The sequence below is a fragment of the Podarcis cretensis genome (assembly GCF_951804945.1).
Source record: "Podarcis cretensis genome assembly, chromosome: 2".
Lineage (NCBI taxonomy): Eukaryota > Metazoa > Chordata > Lepidosauria > Squamata > Lacertidae > Podarcis > Podarcis cretensis.
The window spans coordinates 102,772,021-102,790,287 of NC_137171.1; the positions used below are offsets into that span (position 1 = coordinate 102,772,021).

General features: G+C 43.0%; 1 protein-coding gene across 2 annotated transcripts in view; it reads right to left on the reverse strand.

Annotated features, from left to right (window-relative positions):
• Positions 1 to 18,267, reverse strand: part of SYNPR (synaptoporin) — a 148,100-nt gene that overhangs the window by 17,356 nt on the left and 112,477 nt on the right. For both annotated transcript variants that reach the window (XM_079964014.1, XM_079964015.1), the window contains one exon: positions 9,058 to 9,182. In XM_079964014.1, the coding sequence (XP_079820140.1) occupies positions 9,058 to 9,182 (125 nt within the window). The remainder of the gene's footprint in view (positions 1 to 9,057; positions 9,183 to 18,267) is intronic.

Consider the following 18,267-nt stretch of genomic DNA (forward strand, 5'->3'; position numbering starts at 1 on the left):
TGCCATTGGGCAGAGTGTGCCAGTTGCCCTAGGCATTAGATGCTGGTAGTAATGCGTGGCACCCAAGTGTTCAGAGGACAGGGCTGTGTCTGTATGGTTCATATCTTGACTTGTGGACCCTAATTTAACCTGCTGCCCCTCAAGCACAACGGAAGATGCTGCCTTATTGTCAGTGTGGAGGAAAGATTGAGCTGCTGTCTGGTCAGAGTGATGGGGATGCTCATCGGGTCCTTCACATTAGGCTGGAAAATGGCTAGCCTTTCAGGCAATTGGTTTCCCAGGCAATCTTCTAGCACAAGGCTACAGCACACAATATATGAAAAGAGGAAAACCTCTCTATGTTAAGTAGTTTTGCCAGCCCTGGCAGCACAATGAACAAGCTTATCTTATTTTTCTACTCCCTTTGAAAGACCAATGAAAATCAGGTCAAGGTCATGGGTCCTATACATGAGGCAGCAAAGTTTGTGTTAGGACTTGTCCCATCCCTGCCCCCCCAAACCTGTAATAACTTCTTGACCACCGGGATCACTATTAAATGAAGACACTTGTAGTTTCACCTTCCTAAGAAAGATGCTGGAGCCTTGGGTCTACTTTCTATCATTAGGTCGCATTAAATATAAAAAAGGGGAACTGAGCTGCTGAAAATGTCACGACGAGAGTTTTGTGTGCCCTGAAGGATACTTCTCCCAAATTTTGCACGGCGGGGTGCAACATTACACTCTTTGCTTGTTTCCTTTCCAACTGGAGTGAGAGCAATTTAGAAAGAGAAACACAACGAAAACAGGTCCGCTTAGGCTAATCCATTCACAAAAGCCCCAAATTACATAGAAAACTGCACTGCTGGGACCACAACGCGACACTGAATTGTGGAAGTTGATCATAAAAGCACTGACCTATTCCTCGCTGCCCATCCTAGCGGGGCAGTTTGTATAATTAATCGGCAGAGCTTCAGATCTCTGGCTGTCCTGATGCATTATTGAACACAGATGCATAAAGTGCTGGGTAGACTGAACCCAGCAGATATTATTTTATTTTTTTACTATATGAGGTTGAGGGGGGGGGGGAAGGAATTTGATTTTCTGATTGATTTTAACTGATTTCATCTTTTGTGTCCCTTGGACAACTTCGTTGTGCATCGCTTACAAAAAATTATGTTGCTTAGCAGAATATACATGGTTGAAATAAAGAAATAAAACAATAGAATTGAATGGATGCTTCATCAGCCCAGCAAGCAAGAACCAGTGTAGGCCAGTGGCCAGTTCTGGGCATGGCCCTGAGTTCAGATCTCAGCTTAATTCTCAGTGTAAATTCTGATTGTTAGCCTTTCCTCATGTGTGCATCCCTCTAGAATAGGAAAGGGGAACTTGTGGCCCTCCAGTCATTGTGGGACTCCAGTTCCCACCAGCCCCGGCCAGAATGTCCAATGATGGGAGTTGTGGTCCAGCAACATCAGGAGGCCCTGAGGTTCGCTATCCCAGCTCTGCAAGAATAATTTATAAAACATGCCAATGGGAAGAGAATGCTCTCTTAAAATTACCATTGGCAAAGTACATTTAAAAGCTCCACTTTATCAACTGTGCAAAATTTAGTTAAGTGTGATGCTAAATAGCTCTTTTCTAGATCAATTCCTTCTTAGGTAAGGGCTTTTGGTTCGTTCATGTTTAGGTACCATTTGTTTATTTACCGTATTTTTCGCTCTATAAGACGCACTTTTTCCCTCCTAAAAAGTAAGGGGAAATGTGTGTGCGTCTTATGGAGCGAATGCAGGCTGCGCAGCTATCGCTGAAGCCAGAACAGCAAGAGGGATTGCTGCGCAGCAACCTCTCTTGCTGTTCTGGCTTCAGCGATAGCCGTGCAAAGCCTCTTCAAGAACATTTGATTCAGAATTTTTTTTCTTGTTTTCCTCCTCTAAAAACTAGGTGCGTCTTATGGTTGGGTGCATCTTATAGGGCGAAAAATATGGTATCTGTCACAGTTTCCTGTATGATCAGCTGCACCATCTTGTTCCAACGCTTTCCAAGCCACGGCAGATATCCTTTCTTTTGCACCAAGTTCAAGGATGAAGAAAGAGAAAAACTGACACAAACACACAACTGCTTCTAGAACTGAGTCATACCGCCGATAGATCCAAATTTTTAAATTTTAGCTTCTTCTTGTTTCCAGCACAGCGTTTGACAGTCATGACAGGTACAAGCTCCGTGGGCTCTCTGCGTGGCATCTTTTGTTTCGGGCTCACCCCCTCAACTCTTCCACTGTCAACCAGTAATCATAAATCAGGGAGGAACTGGTGAAGAAATGCTGCACAAAAACAGATTTATTCACTCCCAGGTGCAGTGAAGGAAAAACCTGCGATGTTCTTTCCATGAAGAAGCTTACCTGTCTCTTGAACAAAGGCGCTGAGTGGCTGAAGGCCCTAACTTAACAGATACGGAGGTGATTTACTCAGGCCTTTTGATGCCAGCACTGTCAAGCAAAGGCACTCTATGTGACATTTGAATCATAATCATATATCTATTTTCAAAGTCAGCTCTGAGTAATCTCTTAGCAGGATTGCAGACGGACAACTAAGATATCAAATTAATATAAAGGACTGCAGGGGGGAAATAGCGATTTTACTCACCACCACCACTCCAAATCAAGTAAACAAAAACAAAACGAGGCAAACAAAAGGTGCACAACTTTTGAAACCACCATTGCTGTTGGCTATAAGAACATAGAGTTTCAGGACATTGAAACAAGATCTTGCTAGCCACGAGGTCAGTGCTGGAATGCAAGGTTATGAAATGCTTACGGACATTCCAGCTTTGCAGAAATAATAATAATAATAATAATAATAATAATAATAATAATAATAATAATAATGTGAGACCTATGGGACTATGTGGCCCTAAGGAACTGTGGACCTGTGTCCATTAATGTGTGTATGTGTAAGAAAGAATGAACAAGCATTTTGAACAAAATGCTTGATTAAGCTGGAGGTAGGCTGTATGAATTGTGCATTGCTTTGTAATGATTTGTTGGGTCTCTGGACTGTAATAAAGATTGATTTGATTTGAATAAGCGGACTTGGACATAGTGTAAGGGAAAAGATATCAGAGATATGGATATCTGCATATATAAGTGGGCCTAATGTAAAGTTTATATCCAATGGCAGAATGTCAAAAATTTGAGTATTTGTCATGACATGAACAGAAAGAAATATACACAAGTTCCTCCTGATGAGGAAACTGTCTTCTTGCTCAACTATGGAACATTGATTGTTACACTCAGAGCAAGCAGAAACCTTGCTCTGTGTGATACTGCTGTTGCACAATTAGCTCTTGCGTATCCAAACCAAGCTTTACAACAGGCACCCCTAAATTTGGCCCTCCAGCTGTTTTGGGACTACAGTTCCCATCATGCCTGACCACTGGTCCTGTTAGCTAGGGATGATGGGAGTTGTAGTCGCAACACATCTGGAGGGCCGAGTTTGGGGATGCCTGCTTTACAATAAATGGGAGTGGATGAATGGCCTCATGTCATGTAACTGTATACTCACTTCCGTTTTTATTCCTTCTACCATCCCATGAATTGTGGTTCTTGACCAACAAAACTTTCCTCAAGCCCTTTCATAGCATGAAGGAATACTTGATCAAACTCCAAAAAATAGGGTAAGAATACTGCTCAAGGATGTATTCTGCATAAAACCCCAACTTTATTATTTCTCTCTGTATTAATGAATAATATCCTACCAAGTGAGACTCATATCTTCCTTTATTAACACAGCATCTCTATACACACAAGTCAATAAGAGAGTAGATCATATCTTTGCTTATTTTGGACAACTTATATGAATCTCCACTTGACAGTGTATTAATAATGCCTTCTATTTATATATTAAATTAATAAATTAAGCATGGATTTTTATTTTTATTTTGCAGAAAGACCACCACAACAAAGGCTTTCCAGTAATGTGTGGCAGACTATCTTTTAATAAACAATATGGTTTTAAAGTAAGCCCACTGATGGATGTTATTTCTGAAACATTATATTGCATGAAGGTAATGGTGTCAACGTGGGATGCGGGTGGCGCTGTGGGTTAAACCACAGAACCTAGGACTTGCCAATCAGAAGGTCGGAGGTTTGAATACCCACAACGGGGTGAGCTCCCGTTGTTCGGTCCCTGCTCCTGCCAACCTAGCAGTTCGAAAGCATGTCAAAAGTGCAAGTAGATAAATAGGTACCACTCCGGCAGGAAGGTAAACGGCGTTTCCGTGCGCTGCTCTGGTTCGCCAGAAGCGACTTAATCATGCTGGCCACATGACCCGGAAGCTGTATGCAGGCTCCCTCGGCCAATAAAGCGAGATGAGCGCTGCAACCCCAGAGCCGGTCACGACTGGACCAAATGGTCAGGGGTCCCTTAATGGTGTCAACAGCTAGATGTTCATTATCTTAATAAGCCAAGATATCCACACGCCTTGTGTCAGTCAAATTCATTTGCTAAAAAGCATTGGTCATCACAAAAATTCAGACATAGTCAAGCTGAAAGATACATTTTAACATAGGTGGTCTCCAGGGCACTGTGATCTGTTGGGAACCTAGAGCAAACATAAAAACCTTTTATGCAATATATTTATCCTAGTCAAGCAATAAGAAACAGTTTTTCGCCTCACTGTTAAAAACAAACAAACCTGTCTCAAGACTCTCTTTCAAAAATCTTTCCCCAGGGGAACTATCCAGGGAGCAATATAATAGGCCTCTTTCCTCTTTCTGGACACAATTGAATAAACAACCATTTATAGGTATTCCTGCATCTCTCCCCTTGAATAATGCTGTGGGCATAAATTGAAATCTCAAAGCAGTGAATCATTGCACAAACAGAGGATGGGGGAGGGGGGGGAGAGAGAGACCACAATCAGATTTAACAGAATAATAAAACTGTGAGAATTGCAACAGTTTGAGGTTAACTTTAACTTTTTAAATTCAGTATTTTGCAGCTATGGGCACCAGGAATCCATACTTAATCACAACAGTTAGCCCAATTTTGAACAGATGTATTACAAGTTTCCTTCAAACAGGGCTCTTTTTGAAGACTTCCTGGGTTGATTAACCATAGTTCTAAGAACATCTGAACTGGAGAACTATGGCGATGAGAATAAGCCTTGGCTCTTACATGATTTGAAATTGGCTTCAGTAATATTCTGGCTTGTTCCAGTACTGGTAACATCACCAGATTTTGGGTGGTGTGGCTGGTTCCCCTTCACAGGGTGCCGAGTTGAAGGGAAACAAAATTAAGAAGATCCATAATTGAGAAGATCCATTTGGGGGTTCCAAATTTTAGTCTCACACAGCGTGCCTTATTGTGAAAGATGTCTGCCCCTGCTGATAACCACAGTTTCCTGATTCAAACTTCACAGGAAACTATGGTTAATTAACCGAGGAAGACTTCAATCACAGCTCACCAAAAAAGGAGGAAGGAAGGGGTAAGTATAAAGATGGAGTGCACTAGCAAGTATCATGCATACCTCTGTTCAATAAGCTATGTATTTCTGAGCCAAATAATGCTGCCTTTCAAGCTTTCTTTCTTATATATTATTATTATAAACTAATAACATATATAAACCAACATCTTAAATAGCAATTTCTATTGTGGAACTCCCTCCCATCCTCTGTGAAGAACACTCATGAAATGTGACAAGTTTGGAAGAGAATCAAATTATAAATTTGCATAACTCAATTTTCCAAAGCTGCTTCATGAATACTAAAAGAAGCAAGAGATGAAAGATTGTACAGAACAGCAAAGTTAGCAAAAAGGGGGGGAAATTAACATTTGTAATAAAGGGCAGTACAAGTCTGTGGAGCACAAGTATGGCATAAATATCTCATAAATTAACAACAATTCATGAGTTTGCCAGCTGCTCAGATCCATTTAGTGAACAGCATTACTATCAATAAAGGCATAAATGGAACTCAAAAGCAAAACAGCAAATGATGTCTGATGGAAATAGCCATTTTACAGACAGATGGTGTTGCTGTCTTTAAAAACATTTCTTGGAATAGAATTTGTATAGAAAGAAATAGATATCTGTGAATCTACTTTTAGGTTTGGGGACTTTTTATAGATGCAGGACATGACCATTTAGATGCAAGGGGGATGGGGAAGGCCGATAGCCATATTTATTTATTTATTGCATTGCATCTGCCTGTGAATGTGTTATGTCTTATTAACAGCAGGGTCTTAAAAATATTTCATTGTTAACTTCTGGCATTGGACACTTGCCCTCATTTCCATTGGTGTTTATCATCCCCAAACTGGCTTATGAAACACACCAGACACATCACTAGGCTAAAAAAGGCTTTCTAGGACAGCTTAGCTCAGATGCTATGAAACCAAGACATATTTGAATCTTTTGGAGAGCTGGTGTTTTTAAAAGGCAATTTGTTAGTCAATGCATACATACATTCTGAGAATTATTTATCTATTTAACTTGTTAGTCACTTCCTACAAAATGTCAAGAGCCCAACAGGAAAGCCACCCCCGAGCTACGGAGGGGGGGGGTTGCGGGCGCGCGCCCCCACCCACACTATCGTGGGGCTTCCCCAGCCCCACGGGATTCAGAGAGCTCATCAATATTCATGTAGGGCAGCGCCAGCCAATTGGTTGGCGCTGGGGGGCGGGGCTACCGGGGGGCATTTAAGGTCGGGGCGGCCTGGGGCTCGCCCCTTTCCTTCCTTAGGCTAAAAAACGCTTTCTAGGACAGCTTAGCTCAGATGCTATGAAACCAAGACATATTTGAATCTTTTGGAGAGCTGATGTTTTTAAAAGGCAATTTGCATACATACATTCCGAGAATTATTTACCTATTTAACTTGTTAGACACTTCCTACAAAATGTCAAGAGCCCAACAGGAATGACACAAAACCAAAAACAACATATGTCAAGAAAACCATTTCGTAGTGCAGGGAAAAAGGACAAAAATCTTCAGCAGCAAAAACTTTCCATCAAGTAGGCCATCAGCCAACTTGTCATAATTTGTCATATGTCTGGGTGAAGAGATATGTTTAAACCTAGTACATGGAAGACATTCATGATGGCACCAAGTGGACCTCGCTGGGGACAGCATTCTACAGCCAGGGAACTTCAACCAAAAGAAGTCAGAGGCACCTGGAGGAGAGCTTCAGATGAAGACCGAAGGGTCCAGGTAGGGTCATAGTGGGAGAGGTGCTTTGAAAGATACTGGGACCCCGAGCCATAAAGAGCTTTATGGATTAAAAGAAGCATACAGGCAGCCAATGCACCTGTGCCAGATTCAGTGTTATATGATTGGCTCACCTCACCTGTCTTCAAAAGCAAACCCATGAAAACCACAATGCAATATAATATTGTAATATAATATTGAAGTTACCAGAGCCTAGGTTATGGCAGACAGGTTATCATCATCCAGATAAGGTTGTAGCTGGGCCACCAGTCAAGGCTAGTGGAAGGTACTCAAGTGACAGCAGTGGATCTAGGGGGACCCCCACCCCACCCCCAAACTACAGACCTGCTCTTCCACAGCGAATGTGATCCCATCTAGAGTAGGGTCTACACCACTTGTCCAGTCAGAAGAACCACCCAATAGAAACATCTCAGTCTTGTCTGGATTGAGCTTCAGTTTATTGACTCTGATATAGTCCATTTTTGTGGCCAGTAACCAGTTCAGCACATCCATCAACTAATCTTTCCCCCACTTTTTAATCGTACTATTTTCCTATAAAAATTAAAAGTTTCTTTTTAAAAGAAATGATTAAATTCGGGGGAAATCGAGAGTCTATCACTATTCTCATTAGGAGTTGTTGCTGTTGTTGTTATTTACCAGAAAGAAACTTTTCATTAACATTGCTGTGCCTTGTGAACAGGACTAAAAATTAGAGGAAAAACTTGGCCAGGGGGAAGAACACTGCCTTATAAGTGCATTCTAAGTTGGGGGGGGGGGGCGTTGGAAGTATGCAAGATCCTTCTAACCCCTGAATCCAGCAAGTGTCAAAATATAAGACAGGCTACCTTCTTGTGTTGAGGCAATCATCTGGGTGATGGGCCATTAAGAAAACAAAGGAAATAGGCCTAAATGGTTACAGATAGGTAGCCGTGTTGGTCTGCCATAGTAAAAACAAAATAAAAAAATTCCTTCCAGTAGCACCTTAAAGACCAACTAAGTTAGTTCTTGGTATGAGCTTTCGTGTGCATGCACACTTCTTCAGATATCTGAAGAAGTGTGCATGCACACGAAAGCTCATACCAAGAACTAACTTAGTTGGTCTTTAAGGTGCTACTGGAAGGATTTTTTTTATTTTGTTTTTAGGCCTAAATGGGTGAGGCCCCTCACTCTACTCAGAGACAGAAGGACAAAGCATTGAGTTTAGAGTTAAAAGGGGCAGTGGTGTGACCTAGACGTAAAGCAGCAAGCTGGAGAGTCAGAGCAAAGTTTGAGAGCAATGTCTGATTTCTGTTTGAATCCAAGGCTGTGGCTATGGGAGAAATAAGACCTTTTTGGGTTGTGTTGATGGTGTGAAGCCCCTCCATCGTAGGCTCAGGTTGCATATATGCGTAAATAAACCAAATGGCATAAAGACACCACAGTCTCTGTTGTGCCTCATTCCCAAAAGGAAATACGAACCCTGGGAACCCCTGGAATCTTGCACCACTCAGAGATTGGAGTGGCGTGAAACAATATCACATGCTTCCAGAGGCAGGTCACCAGGCATTGCAGAGCCGCTATCCTAGATTCTTGTCAGGTGGACCTCAGTCACTTACTGGCAGAGGGAAGTCAGTGAGGTGCAAACGTACCAGCTGGAGCTAATCTGAGTGCTTCTGTGGAGTCTTCAGTTAATTCCACTTCCAGCTAACTGTGGGAAAGCAAAGCCTCAGCAGTGCTAAAGGGTTCCAGCTTAGAAGCAACTTGTCACCAGTAAGTGAAATCACCTGAAGTCTTTGCATGTCTTGTCATCTGCAATTATCTACAGGAAGCACTACACTGAACCAAAGTAGACAACGGCTACCCCTTTGCATGTGAATGGCAAAGAACTACAACAGATTACCTGAATGGATAGGCAAAGGCTATGTCAATGCTGAGGTCGCTCTCTGTCTTGTTTGCACAGTCCACGCTGAGCCGCAGTCCTCCAGAATAGCCGCCACATGTTGCAAATGCAAAGATTGCAAAAAGCTGTGGGGGAAAATACATACATACATATATATATGTGCGTGTGTAATTTTAGCTCATCTACCAATGCAATTTTAGCATGTGAAAACATATGTGGAATAGCAGTTATGACAGTACAATTATAGGTGTCCTCTGAAGAGGAAAGAGGTATTTTACTTATTTAATAAATTTCTGTACTGCCCTTCACCCAAAGACCACAGGGCAGTTTACTGTATGAAAACACCAAAAATACATAGCATAATAACAAGCAAAACCAATACCCCCATAAGCAGAAGTTAATGGGTTTTTGTAGCATATTCTTCATTTTCATACTGATACTATACCAGTGTTAAATCAAAAGCCAGTGACTTGTCCTCCCAGAGAAACAGTAGTTTTGAATCGCAGCAAAGGGTTGCATGCTCTCAAATGAAGAAGAATGAGTTATTGGAGGAAAGCAACCCAGCATGTGCCCACCAGGCAATATTGGACTCCAACTACTGTAAGGTCCAACATGTATTAGCAATGGGCAGGAATAATGAAAGATGGACCCCCCCAAAAAAAACATTGGGAGGGCACCACTGGGAGTTAACAAAAGCAAAAAACAAAACAAAACAAAAAACCCAACACACACGAAACCAACAAGAGTTTCATCAAACGAAAGCATCACTGGCGTTTCCTATCCTTTGCCGGCTTCATCCTTAGTGACTACTTCCTGCCTGCCTCTATGGGTTAACCCTCCTTAATGCTCCCCTCTTAGGACACGCTGACTCCACATGCCCATTTTGCATTGATTTTTTCCAACATGATGAGCCATATTTAGGAAGTCCTCTCACAATACTTCAGACATTATCGATTTTTACATTCCTAATCAGGTGCCACGCTTAAAGAAAATGCCTCCTGCTCCAAGCGCTAGCAATTCATCGCAAGACTGCCTCAAACAACTCGAAATTGTAATTTTGGGTTATTAGATGTTACATGCAGTTATATATCTGTATATATAGATCAATGCAAAGAGACACAATGACATTCCAAAGCAGAAGTGAATTTGGCAGCTGGTTCATACAAACCACAGCGTGTAGGGTATCCTAATGGGTAGTTTGTCTACCTTTGGTCCCCACCCTGCACTCAGCTCTCACCCGTGACTCCTAGAAGTTGTCAGCATGCCACAGCAGCCACACCCAGGAGCAGTTTCGACTGGCTGGCTAAACCAAGTGAGGGTAGCCAATGGCTCTCAAACCCTTGGTGAGTTAGGGACTTCCCCTGCATGCGAAGACAGACTCCGGCGGATTGAGCAGACAAGACCAAGAATGGGTCCAACAGTCAAGAAGGCAGTTTCTGCCCATGTTGTAGAGGGAAGTGAGGGGCAGATGGGGCTTGTCAACCTGGGAAGGTAGCTCATCTAGAAGAACAAAAACTCCGTTCCTAAACCTCCGCTGCCTTGATGGATATCTTCGGGAGAAGAAAAGGCTAGAGAGTAAACCCTACGCAAATCCAGAGTAGTGTCCCTAAAATGGTTGGATGGCACCTTGTACACCTCCTTCTGGTAACTCCTGCAGCCAAGCTGGTGTCAAACGCATTGCTAAATATTTTCTGGGCAGGATGAGACACCTGGTTGAGTGTATGCGCTGCTTGGGTATATGTACTGATGCTTATTTTCTACAGAAACTCAGATTTTCCCCCAAGGGCTGGCCCAATACATTTTGGTACCTCTCCACAAAATGGCGCCCTGCCCATCAGGGAACAAGGGTAAGTGAAGATTGACATCAGGAACAAGGGGTGGGGAATAAAGATCTACACTGGTGGGAACAAGGGTGGGAAGAGATGAGCAGCGACTCCTATTTGCCAAGAGGCCGCTGTAGAGGTAGCATTGGTGGGGGGCTGCTGAGGAAGAGGCACAGCCAGCCTCCAAAGAGCGCAATGCACCATGGCGGCAGCAGCATGTGATGCATTCCTTGGAGGCCTGCTGCCTGAGGCGGTTCTTCACCTTGCCTTATGGGTGGGCCGGCCCTGTTTCTTCCCCCAGTGTTGTGGGACTCCAACTCCCATCAGCCCCAGCCTGTCAAGAGTGATGAGAGTTGGAGTCCAACATTTGGAGGGCACCATGTTGATTATCCCTGTATTAGGCAAGCATTGAATTTACAAATGCAAACAGCGCTAAACCTATTAAATAGGCAGATTTGGAAACCAGACAACATATTGCAGCTTTCTACACTTGAATCAATTCACTGAATCTTCTTGGAGGACACATTCCTTTTGTTACCTTGTGAAGATGGGCCCAACAAGAGCTCAAGGACGAAGTCTATTTATTTGAGCCATTATAAATATTGTATGTCATATGCTATCTACAAACACAAAGCAAACCTAGCACTAGAAAACTAGCTCATTCCATACAGCACCCTACAAATCTGTACTAACATTCCTTTGTTGCAGTTCTTCACATGTGGTGTGTTCCCTTGTCCTTGGGCTGCTTTTAGCACAATTAATAGCACTTATCTGCTTTTACCTCTTAGGACTGCGGGCAGCTGAATTCTAGTTTCATTGTTCTCCTTTTGGAGTTTATTCTACCATGGCATGGCAACTCCAACTGAAAGGAACGAGGGGTACCCATAAAGACAGACTCACAATTAAGACGCACAAACGCAAACAAAAGCAAACTTCATTTGCACAACATAGTCGAGATCACACCTTTGAACCAACTCGTAAGAATTAGTGCTTTCTAGTTCTGCATCCACAGCCACATAAATTCTCCCCTGTCACAGAAGGGGCTCTCAGCTCAGTGGCAGAGAATCTCAGGTTCAGTCCCTGATATCTTCAGATAGGGCTGGGGGAATAGCTGGCCAATATCTGGTTTTCAACATCTCGATATATCACCAGCTAAACTTCACAATATACCAATATAGCACAACGTCTGAAATAAAGTTGGAACTACATAGAGGTGAACAGCAGGGCTTGGTGATATCTGGTTTTCAGCTTCATGATATATCACCAGCTAAACATCAGGATCTACTGATATACTGTATCACAGTGTCTGAAATATGGAGGAACATTGGCTGGTTTCACAGTTTCCCCCACATTGTGATTTTTGCGTAACTAACACACACACATCATGATTCGGAATATATTGCCAGGTCAAAAACTATGAAACCAATATCATGATATGAACTTCAAACCAGTTTTGGACGGTACGTATATGGATATATTGCCCAGGGATATATACTCCCCTGTCTAAAACTCTTGAGAGCCAGAGGGATCCCTCTTCTGACTCAGCATAAGGCAGCTTGCTATGCTAATATGCTCATATGGAAAGTTGCCTTGTGCCGGGTCAGGCTATGTGTTTCTCTAGCCCAATATTGTCTGCCAGGTGAGCTGCTCTACCAGCTGCTACTGCTGGCAGTGGCTCTCCAGGGTCTGAGAGCCAGAGAGGTCTTCCCCATCACCTGCTGCCTGGGTCCTCTTAGCTGGAGGTGCCCACACTGAGTATGGGACCTTCTGTGTTGTGCTGCTGAGCTACAGCCCTTTCCACACTTTAAGACGACCTTTAGACATTATAGCAGTACCAAGTGACTCATTTTGCTGTGGGTTCATCCAACAGCTCAGCAGCAACGTTTAAAGGTCCACCATCATATTCCTGCCTAGAATGGCTGCAAAAGGCCACAAGGCCATACGAGCCTGCCATGAGTCAGAGTGAGGCAGCTACCTCATGCAGCAGATTTTCAGCATCATGAAAGAGCAGCGATTTGGGTGATTTAGCTTATTGTTGTTTTCTGTTTTACTTCCAGAAAAAGGAGGTCGTGGAATTTTTCTGTCTCAGGTGTTAAAAGAACTTGGTCGGCCCTGGATAATGAGGGAGGGGGAGCCATTTGCTTCACTGCCTCAGTCAGCAAAATTTCTTGGGTCAGCACAGGCCTCAGTTATTGGCTGAAGGGCCACTCACTGACTATAAATGGGCTATGTGAAGGGATAAATTCTCATGAAATTTTTTTTTGGGGGGGCAGTTCTGTTCAAACTGTCTCTCAGCTGCTCATATATTCTGAACAACAATAGCAAGATGTAATAAAATGTTAATGAAACAATTTGTCCAGGCCCAGGTAGGGCCAAACTGACAGGCAGGGAAAAAATACCGGCAGGTAAAATGGGACGAGGCGGCTCCGTGTGCATTTTGTTGTTATATATTTACACTGAAGCTGTAATTGTTGCCACTATGTCATGAACAATAGACCTCTCACAAGTAAATGAGGCTCAATTATTTCCTCTAACAAAACACTCAGAGCTGATCTCCCCTTGGAATTAATTGAGTTGCACAGGGAACAGCATTGTAAATTGGTATCAATCGTGCAGCTACAAATTGTGTGGCAAAGGGAGAAAACAATATATTTGGTGAGCCCGGGAAAAGCATTGTTGGAAGCAACATTCCCTCTCCCCAGTGCCCCATTTTAATTCCAGTGGCTTCAATGTACCGCAAATGCGCAGGGTGTCTTAGGCTGTGTACACACCACACATGTAAAGCACATTTCTGCCTCCCCAGCAAGAATCCTGGGAACTGTCATTTGTTAAGGGTGCTGGGAATTGTAGCTCTGTGAAAGATAAGCTACAGTTCCCAGTATTCTTTGTACTTTAAAGTTATGGTGCATACACAGCCTGACACCACTTTCCACACAGATGGATTTAGGCTCTTAGGCATAGGCAAACTGCGGCCCTCCAGATGTTTGGGACTACACTTCCCATCATCCCTGACAACTGGTCCTGTTAGCTAGGGATGATGGGAATTGTAGTCCCAAACATCTGGAGGGCTGGAGTTTGCCTATGCCTGCTTAGTGGTCATAGTTGAAAAGACCTTTTTGACTGCTTCTAATCTTTGCTGGAAATGTAAGGAGAAAGAAGGCACATTCTACCATATGTGGTGGATACGCAAGATAACTAAAACATTCTGGGAAATGATGTATAATGAGTTGGGGGGAAAATGTTTAATATAACATTTGTGAAAAAACCAGAGGTTTTTTATGTTAGGCATTTTAGGTACAGAGATTCCAAGAGAGCAGAAAAGACTATTCATGTATGCGATGACAGCAGCGAGGATACTACTGGCTCAGAGATGGAAAGACGACAAAGTTCCAACCAGCGAGGAATGGCTGGTGAAGATGATGGAGTATGGTGAAATGGCAAAAATGACTGGGAAAATCAGAAACCAGGAAAAGAGGAATTTTAAGAAGGAATGGGAAAGATTTATAATGTACTTAAGAGAACACTGTAAACAACTAAAAACTTTGGCAGGATTTAAGTAATGCTTGTAATGTACAAAAACAATGGGAAAATGGGCAATATTCTTTTAACAACTTAGAGGAAATAAGATAAGCAGATGGAAACCATGGAAGGGTGGAGGGAAGTCAGAGGATTCAGGGAATCCTAAAGGAAGAGGTGATTGATGTGTTTGAATTTAAATTTGTTATGTAAAACTTAATATAAAAAAATTATAAAAAAGGAAAAGACCTTTTTGAGCCCAGGGCCAGGGCTGACCCGAGAGGTTTTGCTGCACGAGGCAAATGACAAGGATGGCAAGAATTGTGACATATGCAATTCTTCCCCTGAGCAAGGATTCTTTCAAGCACACTATAATGGGTTGTATCCAGTTCTTTCCCTGAACTGACCCTGCACTGAGAGGAGACTCTTTCATGCAGCAGAGTCTTCCATAAACATAATGGCAGGGGTGTGTGTGTCCCTCTAATTATCCTTTCTCTTTACAGTCTTCTTCTTTCTTTATGCCCCCACCAAATCTGCTTCAGAGGCTTGGTGGACCCTTTCAAACAGTGTGCAAGGTGGTGTAGAGGAGCTACAGGACAAAGGGATGGATTTTCAATAATAATAATAATAATTGCCTCCCCTTTTCTACACAGTGGAGGGACAGAACTGGATACAACCGAATAATTACATTAATGATAATGCTAAGCTACACAACTCGGGTGACATTTGAGGATTAACTAGATAACAAATGTAAAAGAGTTTTGCACTTCCAGTGTGCTGCATTAAAGGACATCTTGTCATTCCAGCAATAGGTCACCTGTCAGGAGATGTGGCTTGTTAAAGCAAAGCCACTCACCAGTAGCAAGTCTGCAACCAGTACATTCTGGGAGAGTTGAGAGAATTACAATTACTCACACTGCGGCTGGGAAGATCAGCACCAGGGAGAGGGATTTGCCTCCATTTCATGCTGAATAGGGCAGAGTATTTTTCTTACTTGGCTTCTACTTGGGTCTGAGGTTCATCTGTGCTCTCAGATGACCACTGGCAATGCCCACCAGGTGAGGAAATAGAAAGCCACCTTTGTGAAATGGGCAATAGCTCAGCTTATATGAGCAGCGGCTAAAACAGCTTAAGTAGAAGTTGATTAGAAGAACACAGGTGGGCATATGGGAGCAGAGACACAGCGGAGGGGCATCAGCTTTCTGTTTCCCACCTTCAACATCCTCTCCAAGTAAAGCTGGGCAGATCTGTCAAACCCAGTTTCTCATAGTTCCTCATTTTCCCAGACTCGTGTTCAGTTCACAAACTTTCAGTGGTGTTTAGAATCTGAAAAAAAATATTGCGGTCATAAATAAATAGCCAGTATAGGATAGTGTGGTGTGTATAGGGTGTTGGGGGGGGTAGTACTTCTGGTGGGGGACATGCTGTGCTCTTCCTGGGTCCACCTTTGGTCCCTGCCCTGCACTCAGCTCTCACCCGTGGCTCCTAGAAACTGTCAACACGCAACGGCAACCACACTTTGGGAAATGGCTTTGACTGGCCAGCTAAACCAGGTGTCAAGCCCTTGGTGAATCAGGGACTTCTGCCACATGTGAAGACAGGCTCTGGCAGATAGAGCAAATGAGATTAATGGTGGGTCCAACGGTCAAGAAGGCGGTTTCTGCACGAGCTGTAGAGGGAAGTGAGGGGAAGGTTGGACTTGTCAACCTGGGAACGTAGCCCATCTAAGAGGAGGAAAACTCTGGTCCTAAACCTCTTCTGCCTTCTGGGATGTCTTCCGGAGAACAAAAGACCAAGGAGTGAACCCTACACAAATTCAGAGTCCCTAAGGTGGCTAGATGGCATTTTGGTGCTGCTAACACAGTGGTCTGACTTCGTCAACAGAGGTGCACTCCATTGTCTCTCAAATGCCAACAATTGGACAATACTGTATACTTATATGGCTATTTCTCTCTCACTCTCTCTCTCACTTCAATCTCCCAGGACATTCTATACAAGATCTCAAAGTAGCTGTTCTATTACAAAGGAATTTCAGAAATAGACTGGAAAGAGATGCTGCTGAATTGCAACTTATCACCAAACTTAAAACCATGGAGAGACCTGGTCTGAACAAAGACATTGGATTCTTATCTCATTATACATGACAAAGCCATTTTTCACCTTCTCACCCCTTGCTTTTTCCCTGTAAGACCTATTGCAGTCGTTAAGAGTCGTCAACAGGCTCATCACAGCTATCTGCCAATCACCCAATCCCACCACCCTTCTGAGTAATACCCCTCCCCACCTTCTCACTATATAGAAGGGTCTGGTGACTTCTGTTTCAGTGTATCTGAAGAAGTGTGCATGCACACGAAAGCTCATACCAAGAACTAACTTAGTTGGTCTTCAAGGTGCTACTGGAAGGAATTTTTTTATTTTGTTTTGACTATGGCAGACCAACACGGCTACCTATCTGTAACTCTCTCTCTCACACACCCTGCAAAACAAAAAGTATTAGAATGTATCTGCTGCATTTAAGTTCTGCATTCCACAGACTCAAAAGGCACTGGATGAATTGCAAGCCATCCTCGCATGTGGACACAGGATCTGACTAATAAAAGGCCTGGCTCTTCACATGTCCTGCAACCATTTTTAGAAGAGGTAAGGCAGCGCCTCTAACCTGCCCTCATTAGGTCAGGATTTTGCACACTATAAACATTGTGCTTGGGTATCCCCAGCCCATTTCCCACCACTGCCTGGTATAGTGACCAAAGGATGGAGCACGGCCACCACTGCTGCCCATGTAATGTTGGGATCAGACAATGAAAGCACCTAGGAAGATGCATTATATCAACCAATATTATTGATCCATCTAGCTCAAGGGTCACATTCTACTGAAGAAGCATTCTATTGTAGCCAATAGTATAAAAGATTGTGGTGTCTAGTGTCCACAGCAGTTTCTCTGGTTTACAAAAACATTGGCAACCCCTGGTCCTGTTCAATATTGTCTATTGACTGGTAGTGGCCTTCCAGATAGGAATCTTTCCCAAGTACTGTTTGGAAATACAAGAGATTTAACCAAATACATTTTGCATGCAAACTGTACTGTATCACTACTGCAGCACTGCAAAACTATCCTTTGGAAACCTGCTATGGTTCATTATTATTATTTTTAAAAGGCCATTTGATCCTTTAAGGGAGGATGCTACTGAGAGTGGATGTACCTTAGTGTAGCATAGCTTTTTAGCAGGGCAGCCAACCGACTGTTAACTTGGGGTCCAAGAAACCTGGAGAAAATGCATTGCAGAAAGGATTCCACATTTGCTATAGATATATAGCATCTTTTTGTTCTATGGCTGTATATTTATATGGCGATTTCATCCCGCCGCCCCCCTTCCCAATATAAGAACATATCTGCTGCATTTAAGTTCTGCCTTTTGTTGACTTAAAAGGCACTGAATGAAGTACAGGGAATCTTGTTTAGCACCAACACTATGCTCCTCAAAAATATTTCAGTTTATAAGCAGAGGAAAGGTTGTGAAATGTTAGACCCCGGCATGGAATCATAATCTACCTGCCTCCAGCTGACATCAAAAGTGCTTCAGGAGAGCAAGTCAATGGAGTACTTATGTAGTGTGATGAAATTATTGGCTTTCAGCCATTCGACTTTCAGCATTTGCCGCAGCAGGTCAGCATTCAATCTAATTCACACTGCGTAGTATCTTGATGAGGTCCTGATTATTGTGATTTTTTTACAACAACACCAAAAGGAAAATGGAGGCAGCTCCATTTAACAAGGTGCTTCAGAGGCACCAAAATAAATGTGCAACAAGTCAGGTATGAAGTATTTCTGAACATTTGTCACTCGTCAATTGCTATGGAACCAATTCTT